General features: G+C 48.8%; 2 protein-coding genes across 2 annotated transcripts; both read left to right on the top strand.

The window, feature by feature from the left end:
- The first annotated feature begins 692 nt into the window (after window positions 1–692).
- BDW43DRAFT_291486 (Zn(II)2Cys6 transcription factor) lies at window positions 693–4,063 on the top strand. Its single transcript, XM_032043618.1, has 3 exons — window positions 693–2,032; window positions 2,117–2,205; window positions 2,329–4,063. The coding sequence occupies exons 1-3, from the start codon at window positions 1,413–1,415 to the stop codon at window positions 3,528–3,530; spliced, it is 1,911 nt and encodes a 636-aa protein (XP_031895174.1). The 5' UTR covers window positions 693–1,412; the 3' UTR covers window positions 3,531–4,063.
- A 184-nt stretch (window positions 4,064–4,247) lies between these two features.
- Window positions 4,248–9,361, top strand: BDW43DRAFT_291478 (putative ABC efflux transporter). Its single transcript, XM_032043617.1, has 3 exons — window positions 4,248–5,564; window positions 5,619–7,991; window positions 8,064–9,361. The coding sequence occupies exons 1-3, from the start codon at window positions 4,740–4,742 to the stop codon at window positions 8,694–8,696; spliced, it is 3,831 nt and encodes a 1,276-aa protein (XP_031895173.1). The 5' UTR covers window positions 4,248–4,739; the 3' UTR covers window positions 8,697–9,361.
- The last annotated feature ends 545 nt before the right edge of the window (window positions 9,362–9,906 follow it).

Raw genomic sequence — 9,906 nt, 5'->3', positions numbered from 1 at the left:
TTTTTTTTTTTTTTTTTTTTTTTTTTTTTTTTTTTGCTGTATCCAACAAGAAGGACACTGATTTGTCCCGATGATTATTTATTTCTCTTTGACTTTTGGGGATTTTCGATACCATTATGATTCTTTTTTAGGCTTTCTTTGCCTCGCTTGGACCAACAAATCAGCAGTGGAAATCCAGCAAGCTTGGCACCCTTACTCCCCGCATGGGAGTTTAAAGGAAGTAGAGATGGAATTGGAAAAATAAATAGATATATTTATGTATGGGGAAAATAAGACGAAAATCAAAGAAAGCTGGTAGAATAAGGAATAATCCGAATAATGGAAGTAGAAAGGTCATGAAAGACACTAATCACTGCTCTTCAATCCAATTGTCCATCTAACTCACACACCTATTAATATTTTCAGACTCCAATTGATGATCAGAAGAAAGTTTGCCTAGTTAGGTGGCCTGCCTATGAGGATCCACCAGCAATGCTAACCACCAGACCAAGAGGGATGGACATACTCCATACTATTCATGTAATTTCATCTGACCCTTTCATTCTTCAATGGAGCCAAACTTGTATTTATTTTATTCTGTTTATTTTAATATGGGAAGTGAAATAATCAGTACTCCTCTTTACAAATATATATAAAATAGAAAATTAATAAATATTAAATAATAACAATTTATTTGGTTTCTATTAATTTTTGTTTAGTTCGGGATGGTTCGTAACCAAGAGTAATACACCTACATCTCTACTACTACTCTTATTAAACCCCCCATTCCCATTTCCTATTCTCCATTTTCCCCCTCCCCTCCACTTGATCAATAAAATCACCACAACTACTTTCAAGCTAAATTGACGGGGCTAAAGGAGCAAACACCCCATTCACCACATCCTCCGACACATGCATATAACCCACTTCCACTACTACTACTACTACCACCACCACCACTACTCCTACTCAAGAGTCTCCATAGAGAAGATCGACCCATCCTATCAACCATTCCCATTCTGGTCCACCACCGCCTGTACTTTGTCTACACTAACTAAACTTACATCCTTGTTCACCATCACCACTAAACCACAGCCAAGTCTGGTCTCCTCCCCACTCAGGACCTCATCATCAACGCTTTCTGGCTCTCTCTTTCCCCTCTCTCTCTCCTGCCTGTGAATTAATTAAGATACCTCGCAAGCCCAGTCGCAGACAGGATTTCGGACTTGACCTTATCTTGTTGCCCCTCTTCTCTACTCTTCTTCCCTTTAGTCTTGCTTTACAGCCTCGGACCATTTTTGGTGACAACTCCTTCCCCCCACAACATCCTGTAGGTTTTCTTTTTGGGTACCCACCTAAAAGAAAGAAAGAAAGAAAAAAAAAAAAGAAAGAAAGAAAATTCACCTCTATTTTTCGAGGTGAATGTACGGCCAATGTTGTCCATGCAAAAAAGCTCTGCCTTTGTGTTCACTTCGTCGGAACTTGACCATCATCACGGCAACTCCACCCGCTCGGGCAGTTTTTCGGAAAACCCCGCCCTCGTTGACTGTCCGTTCGGAGACGACTCATCCGTCTCCCATCGTACTAGTATAAGTACGGATGGCATCTCCAATGAGTCGCTGGAATCTTGGGACGGTGACGGGCCGTCCGCCAGCTCACCGGCCCCCGAGCTGGAGGTGAAGATCCACGACGTGTCGCATTCGCTCGACTCGACTTTCCCGACCACCACCCGAAGGTTTACATTTAGCATGATGACTTCCCATGAAGACGATGTCGACATGGACGACGTATCGCCCAAGGTCGAAGAGTTGGATGATGCAGATGAGTTGCAGAGTATCAAACCTTTGGGGGCGGTGGATCCGATGGCCAATGCGAACTCAACCCAGTCGGACGTCACGGCTACTCCCGTCAATGTTCCACGGAAGCGCGGCCGACCTCGCAAACACCCCCTTCCCATCCCCGGTGGTCAACTCAAAATCACCAAAGGTCGTTCCAAGACAGGCTGTATTACCTGTCGGAGACGAAAGAAGAAATGCGACGAAACCAAGCCATCGTAAATACTGTCCTTCCCCGGTCTCCCTACCGAAAGCTTGTGTGATGGACGCAAAAACTGACTTTTGCTTGCCCCTTTTCTCAGTTGTCTGAACTGTCAAAAGAATGCAGTGGTCTGTGAAGGGTACCCCAAGAAAGAGGTCTGGAAAAGCGGCAAGCAGAAATTGGAAGATGGTGAGCTATAATTCCCCTTTTTTACTCCGATCTCAACTTGTCCTTGGTCTACGGTTCTGTAACTACAACAAAAATAGCCTCTCGGCCAACATGCATTCTAATCGATCTCTTCTTCTACTGCAGCTGCTCGGGTCCATAACATGGTCTCTCGGTCCCTTCCCTTTCTGATTGACGGAATTGAAACCGATATCGATCGACGCTTCTTGGACCACTTTGTCTACGGTTTCAGCCGAGTCCTGACATTGATCAACGATGATTCTAACCCCTTCAAGGAGATCCTCCTCCCCATGGCCACCCAACATCGGGGACTAATGCATTCGCTTATGTGTCTGTCCGGGTCACACTTATCGGGACTCGAGCCAGAGCCGAAGTTTATAGAGCGCAAATTCCACCATTTCCATCGGGCGATTAAAGACTTACAGCGCAACCTCGAGATGAAAGGCTCCTCGAAACCGAATAAGCCGGGAGAAGAGCCCGACCTCCTGGTAGAAGATCCGATAATTGCCTCGACTATAGCTCTCAGTTTGAACACAATATGTGAAGGCGAAACCAGGGGGGAGTACAGATTCCATATGGATGCTGCGAAATATCTCCTAAAACACCAGAAACCGAGGAATGAGAAATTTCGGCAGTTCATTGTCGAATTCTTCCAGTATCATGATGTTTCTAACTCAGTCACCTCACTCGACCGACGGCCCGCCCACCTGAATGGCGAGCTCAGACTACCCGACTTTGTGCCACACGCACAAGCAGGGATGTTTCTAGGAGTATTTGATGGACTGTTCAACTACATCTCAGAAGTGACCAGGTTGCGGGATCGGATCAGACAGCGACATGGTGAGGGGTATGAGCCAGCGGTCGATTACCAGATTTTGAGTGAGGCTGTCTCCATCGACTCAGCTATCCGGCTTTGGGAAACCTCCTACCCCCCCAACACTGCGAATTGGTCTTTGGCGCAGCTTTACCGGCAGTCGACCTGGGTGTACCTCTATCGCACCATTCGCCCCTCACAGCCAGGTGACAAGATAGCCCAGGTTGTGGATGATGGCCTGGCATACCTGGATCAGCTCCCACAGGATGCTGGTGCCTACAGCATCGTCCTGATGCCGTTGTTCCTGCTCGGATGCTCGGCATTTCTCGAGCCCCAGCGGAAGCGGATCCAGAAAGGGTTCGACACACTCAAGTCCTACTCAAACCTTCGCAACATCGAACCTGCATTCAAAGTCGTGAAGAAGGTGTGGGAAGTCATGGACTCCAACATTAAGGAAAGTTGGGATTGGGAGAAGATTATCAGTGATATGGACATGGACTTCCTCATCACCTAAGTCAGGCTTTCCACCCAGACTTGCATTACTGCCTATCGAAGTGGTATATCATCTTTAGGATCCGACAGCTTTGAAACGTTCACTCCGTTTCTTCTTCTTGCAATGCTCGCTCTCCATGTAGGAGGTGAGCAAATGGCGTTATGTGACCCATGCATACATTTTCTTTTGGTGTTTTTCTTGCTTTCTTGGCGATAGGAATGGTGTGGTGAAATTGGGACCCAGTGTCAAATTTGAGACACGAGAACAAACCCCTGTGTTCCTCTAGGGCTACGGGACAGAAAACGGCGTCGGTGCATGGTTAAGGGCACACAATCACGGACTACGCTATATTGTATCTCAAATCTTTGTCGGGGAGGTGCCTAAGGGGAAATTTCCAGATGACTTTCAGCTTTTATTGTTCCTGTATTTATATCTCCAGCTGGGCCGATGTGCTTTTTGTTGTTTAAGTGACTGTGACGACCCTTTTCTTACTTCCTTGTATAATGATTGCTGCTCTGAGTGAATAATTCAATTCAAATTATGATAAGCCAGTATTCATGATCTCTATATGGTAGGCTGCCATTGAGTAATACGTGTAAATCTACTACAATACCCTGTCCTAATGATGTGAGAGTTTAGGGTTAAGCTGTTTTAGTACTAAAGACACCAGTACTGGCAATAGTTTCGTGAAGGCAGATGATTGTGCTAGTTCACTACTGAAGTTGAGTCCACCTAACTTAATCCATCTTCTTTCGTGTTGACTTCTCCTTTTTCTGCTCCGACAAAGACATGCGAATAGATTGATGCTATATACCTCGATTAACACTGTCTAATGGGCATCATGCTTTCTACCTGCGGCGGAGAAGGACACTAACAGCAAGATTTCCCCACCACCATCCTGTACCATCACCACCGAAGCGAGCCGGCAGGACGTTATCCGAGCCAATAATTCTCCACAGCTTTTAACTAAACTCTTTCGAGTTTATGCTCCTTTCGAGCCTACTCCCCAATGCGACATAGGTAGTCAGCAACGATGGTCTGTTCCCCAGACCATTGGTCTTGGCCGCCGGCCAAGTTAGCGGTGCCTCCAGCTCAATTACCAACATAATATCATGCTCTTTGTTGGCTTCAAGGCGCTTTTCTATTCTTCTGTTTGCTATTGCTACCACAAAGGCTTGTATACACAAGGATGTTGGGAATAACCTGTTGTGGATAGGCAAACTGTTTACCATGACCAAAGACGACATCGTCCCCCTGGACGACCCAAAGAAAGGCGTCAGTGTTGAAGACCATCAGGACCAGTTTGCCGCTCTTAACCTTTTCTTTCGCGCGGTCCAGCCTGTCGACATACGCGTAAAGGATCTGTCTCTGGAAGTAGATATTTCTCCTCCGATATGGGAAACTCCCCCGTCGCAGATATGGCACCGTCTCCGGGGACAGACGACGACCCCAACGCGCAAAACTATTCTGGACGGGGTACACGCTTACATGCCGAGTGGCAGTTTGACAGCCATCATTGGCAGTAGCGGATCAGGGAAGACATCCCTCCTGAACCTTATGGCAGGTAGAATGGGGATGGCCAAGGTCACTGTCGCAGGCACTACGACCTTCAACGGCAATACTAACATTGAAAACATTCGCAGCGCGTATGTCATGCAGGAAGATGTCCTCATTCCCACATTAACTGTTCGTGAGACTCTACGATACTCTGCTGATTTACGGCTCCCGCCGCCGACAACACAAGAGGAGCGCTATCGGATTGTGGAACAAGTCATCATGGAATTAGGCCTGAAAGAATGTGCGGACACGCGGATAGGCACCAATATTCACAAGGGTTGCAGTGGGGGCGAGAAGAGGCGAACCAGCATTGGGGTACAGATGTTGGCAAACCCGTCGGTACTCTTCTGCGATGAACCGACCACAGGGCTCGATGCGACAAGTGCTTTTCAAATCATCCGAACGTTGAAACGGCTCGCTAAAAAGGGAAGAACCGTCATCGTCTCAATCCACGCCCCTCGCTCAGAGATATGGAGACTTTTTGACAATCTCATTCTCCTAGCGCGCGGGTCAGTACTCTATAGTGGGCTATCGAGCGAGTCCTTGTCTTACTTTGAGCAATGTGGCCATGTTCTTCCTCCTTTCGTCAACCCAGCGGAGTTTTTAATAGATCTCGCGGCTATTGACAATCGCACGGAGGAACTAGAAGCTGCGTCCCTTGCGAGGGTTGACCTTCTGAAATCTTCATGGAAGGCCAAGGAAAAGGTGGACAGGGAAATGTGGGAAGTCCGAAAAGACGACGAGAAGAGTAAGGAGTTAGAAGCGCAGGTACAAGACATACCGATGGCGCGGGCTGTATCTTTCGGTCAACAGTTCCGTGTGCTCACGTCTCGTACATTCAAGACAACCATTCGTGACCCCATGGGGGTCGCAGGCAGTCTTCTAGAGGCTGTAGGCATGGCAGTCATCAATGGTTGGATCTTCCTGAAGCTAGATGAAAGCCAAGCAGGCATCCGCTCCCGGCAAGGGAGTCTTTATACCGCCAGTAGCCTGAACGGATACCTCATTCTCCTATATGAGACGTATCGTCTGACGATCGATATACGACAGTTTGATCGAGAAAGAACAGAGAGTGTTGTGGGAGTCCCAGCTTTCTTGTTGAGTAGACGAGCAGCAAGATTGCCTTTGGAAGACCTACCTGTTCCTGTCCTCTTCGCGGTCATATTCTATTTCATGGTGGGCTACCGCCTGAGTGCGGGGCAGTTTTTTATATTTCTTGTTCTCACGATCCTCACCCACTATATCGCCGTGACTTTTGCGGCTGTATCCATCGGGGTCGCAAGAAGCTTTCCAGGGGCTAGTCTGGTAGGCAACCTCTCATTTACACTGCAGTCATTTGCGTGCGGCTACTTTGTGCAGTCAAATCAGATACCAGTCTATGTGCGTTGGCTAAAGTGGGCGGCATATACTTTCTATATCTTTGGGGCTCTATGTGCCAACGAGTTTATCGGCCCAAATGGACCACCGGAAGGCCAGTTTTACGATTGCCCCTTCTCTGACGACCCCCATGATCCTGCGTGTACACAGTACACGGGTCGGTACATCATGGAGAATCTGGGGTTCCCGCCTAACTGGATATGGCGGCCCATAGTAATATTGGTGGCATTTGCCGTCGGCCATTACCTGCTGGCTGGCTTGCTCTTGCAATACAACCGTTTCGCGATGGATATAGCACAAGCACGGAAGGCCGATAAGGATATGCAATCTGGGACGCAGAAGATGGCCGTACGGCCCGCGGAGAAAGCGCGCAAGGTTGCCATATCACTAGACAAGTATGCTCTTGACATACAGAAACGGGGTCTCTTCGGGCGCGGGTCCCAAACCCTGTCTATCCTCAAGCCCATCACTGCAGAGTTTCATTCAGGCGAGCTGAATGTGATCATGGGCCCCTCGGGTAGTGGGAAGACGTCGCTCCTCAATTCTATTGCGCGACGACTGCAGGGTTCCTTGAGCACGCAGTACCGGATCCACGGCGACATGCTGTACAATGGAGCTGTTCCATCAGAGAGCGTTATCCGATCTGTCACTTCGTTCGTAACCCAGGATGACGATGCGTTAATGCCGTCCTTGACCGTACGTGAGAGTCTTCGATTTGCGGCAGGACTACGACTACCTCTGTGGATGTCACGAGAGGAGAAGGACCGTCGCGCAGAAGAGGTTCTGCTTAAGATGGGACTGAAAGAATGTGCCGACAACCTGATCGGAAGCGAGCTAATCAAAGGAATCAGCGGTGGAGAGAAAAGGCGCGTCACAATTGCCATCCAAATCCTGACTGACCCGAAAGTTTTACTGCTTGACGAGCCCACTTCAGGCCTGGATGCCTTCACGGCGATGTCTATTATTGAGGTTCTGAAGGGACTTGCCGAAGAGGGCCGCACTCTAGTCATGACCATACACCAGTCCCGGTCGGATCTGTTCCAGTATTTCTCCAGCGTCCTGCTTCTTGCGCGAGGGGGATACCCAGTGTATGCGGGAGAGGGTGCAACGATGCTCGCACACTTTGAGGCACTGGGATACCAATGTCCGCAGACCACTAACCCGGCGGACTACGTGCTGGATTTGATCACGGTCGATCTGCAACAAGCAGACCGAGAAGCGATCACCCGCGAGAGGGCACAGAAACTCATCCTAAATTGGGACCACAAGACATTTGACCTTGGACGGAGGACATCCCATATCGCTACTCCGGCCGAGTTGGGCAGTTTGAAGCGACAGATGCTCCCAATCCGGATCACCTACCCCTTGGTGCTGCACCGGGCAGCGATTAATTTTTGGCGACAGCCACCGCTGATCATGGCGAGGTCGATGCAGGTCGTGGGGATCGCGATTATCATGGCACTGTTCTTTGCGCCACTGAAGAACGACTACGCTGCGGTGCAATCCCGGATGGGCTTTATCCAGGAATTTGCCGCAATATACTTTGTGGGTGCGTTGGGGGGACCCCTTACTTCTCGCTCTACTTAAACGTGCATGTGTAGACTAACAGAAAACCGGGCAGGGATGCTTCAGAACATCGCGATCTACCCCAACGAACGAGACGTGTTCTACCGTGAGGAGGCCGACAATTGCTACTCGGCTGAGACATTCATGCTGCAGTACACGACGCTGGAGGTACCGTTCGAGATCGTGTCGGCCCTCATCTTCGGTGTCCTGGCCGCATACGCGGATAATCTCGAGCGCAGCGCCAAGATGTTTCTTATTAGTGCGTTCAACTGTTTCTGCATCGTCAGCTGCGGTGAGTCGGTGGGCATCATGTTCTGCACACTCTTTTCACACGTCGGGTTCGCGGTCAACGTGACATCAATCCTACTCTCGATCTCGACCATTCTAGGGGGTGTGATGAGCCTGAACGTCAACGAGGTTCTCCAGGGAATCAACCACCTCTCGCCCATTAAATATGCCATTGCCAACCTGGCACCCTACTCTCTGCGGAACCAGGAGTTTGTGTGCACGCAGGGACAGCGACTGGCGAATGGAAGCTGTCCCATCCAGAACGGGCACGAGGTGCTCCAACTCTACAACCTGGACAAGAACGGGGCGATGAACGTCATGGCCTTAGGGGTGTGCACGATCATCTATCGGGTAGTCGCTTATGGGTTGGTGAAGCTGATGCGGTGGGAAAGGAAATGAAGCCGTAGACAAAATGATATCATCCGACCAATCCGAGGCAATCCCTAGTAATGAAGTGTCGGTCGACGTCCGAACCTGGATTTCTTAGAAAAATCAGCTTGAATGATTTTTGTTCGCCCAAGCGGCCCTTTGCCACCCCTGCCAGTTTTCGCCGTGGGTCTTAAAAAAGACTCTGCAATGACTCAAAGAACAGAACAACGATGAGTTACTAGTTCGTAGTCTCATAGACACGCAAAGATCATCGCCCAACCCCTCCTCCTCAAACCGTACCCTGAAACAAAGGCTTCCACATTGTACAATTCGAAACAACACCACAACTTTCTAAAGACTGAAAGAAAGAAACAGTACCACCTGCGCCGGGCCCAAGTAGTAGAAATGACGCAATGGACCCCCCAGCCTTGACAAGACATCAGCCAATCACAGAACAATGCCCCTTCTCCTCCAATCAAAGTCAAGCCACACTCCACGATATCCAGTGTCGGGGCTCCACCACGCTCACCAATGGCACTGAGGGACCACGAGCTACCTTACATAAGCTCTGCGTGGCCCTCAATGGTGATTAATGGTGATTCGTTGAAGACCCCAAGTGTGGGACAACAGCAATGGATTCATTAAATGGACCCGACCCACTGTGGCTGTCTGTCCCTTTCTCACGATAGATTTCTCTTTTTTTTTAATTCCCTCACTTTCAGCCGTCTTACCTTACTCTTCGGTAGTTGGGGTCCTTTCCTGACTTTGTTCCGGCACCGCTGATTGGATCCTCGCCTTGGCCAAAGGAAGGAAAACCTGGACCGAGTCACCCCCAATGTAAGGCGAAGATTGGGAAATTTAAGACCGGGTGTTGCTGACCTGACCGACCTGCAGACCGTTCCGCTTCCCCGAACAAGTAGGAATGGTGGAACGAAAGGGCAAAACCGGTGACTATTCGAGTAAGATGCACGATGGGTTTGAGTTGTTCCTGCATGTCGGTAAAAATTTAAAACAAAAAAGCAAGAAAAAAATTCGGTAGCCGAATAGCCCTAGCACATGTTAACTAGTTATTATCACTGGTAAATATGTAAGTATAGTGTCGGCAAATCAATCAGCATCATGATGCATCCACATACTCACAAATGAGAGGAGAGAAAAGAAAAAAAGAGAAAGCTACGTGTTACACTCTGATTTCACCATCCATCTTACCAAGAAAAACTAAATAAATAAAAAAAAGAAG

This window comes from Aspergillus alliaceus, assembly GCF_009176365.1.
Source record: "Aspergillus alliaceus strain CBS 536.65 unplaced genomic scaffold BDW43scaffold_66, whole genome shotgun sequence".
NCBI classification, from domain to species: Eukaryota; Fungi; Ascomycota; class Eurotiomycetes; order Eurotiales; family Aspergillaceae; genus Aspergillus; species Aspergillus alliaceus.
The sequence above is the reverse complement of the archived record's forward strand: the minus strand, read 5'-3'. Positions and strand labels throughout refer to the sequence as shown.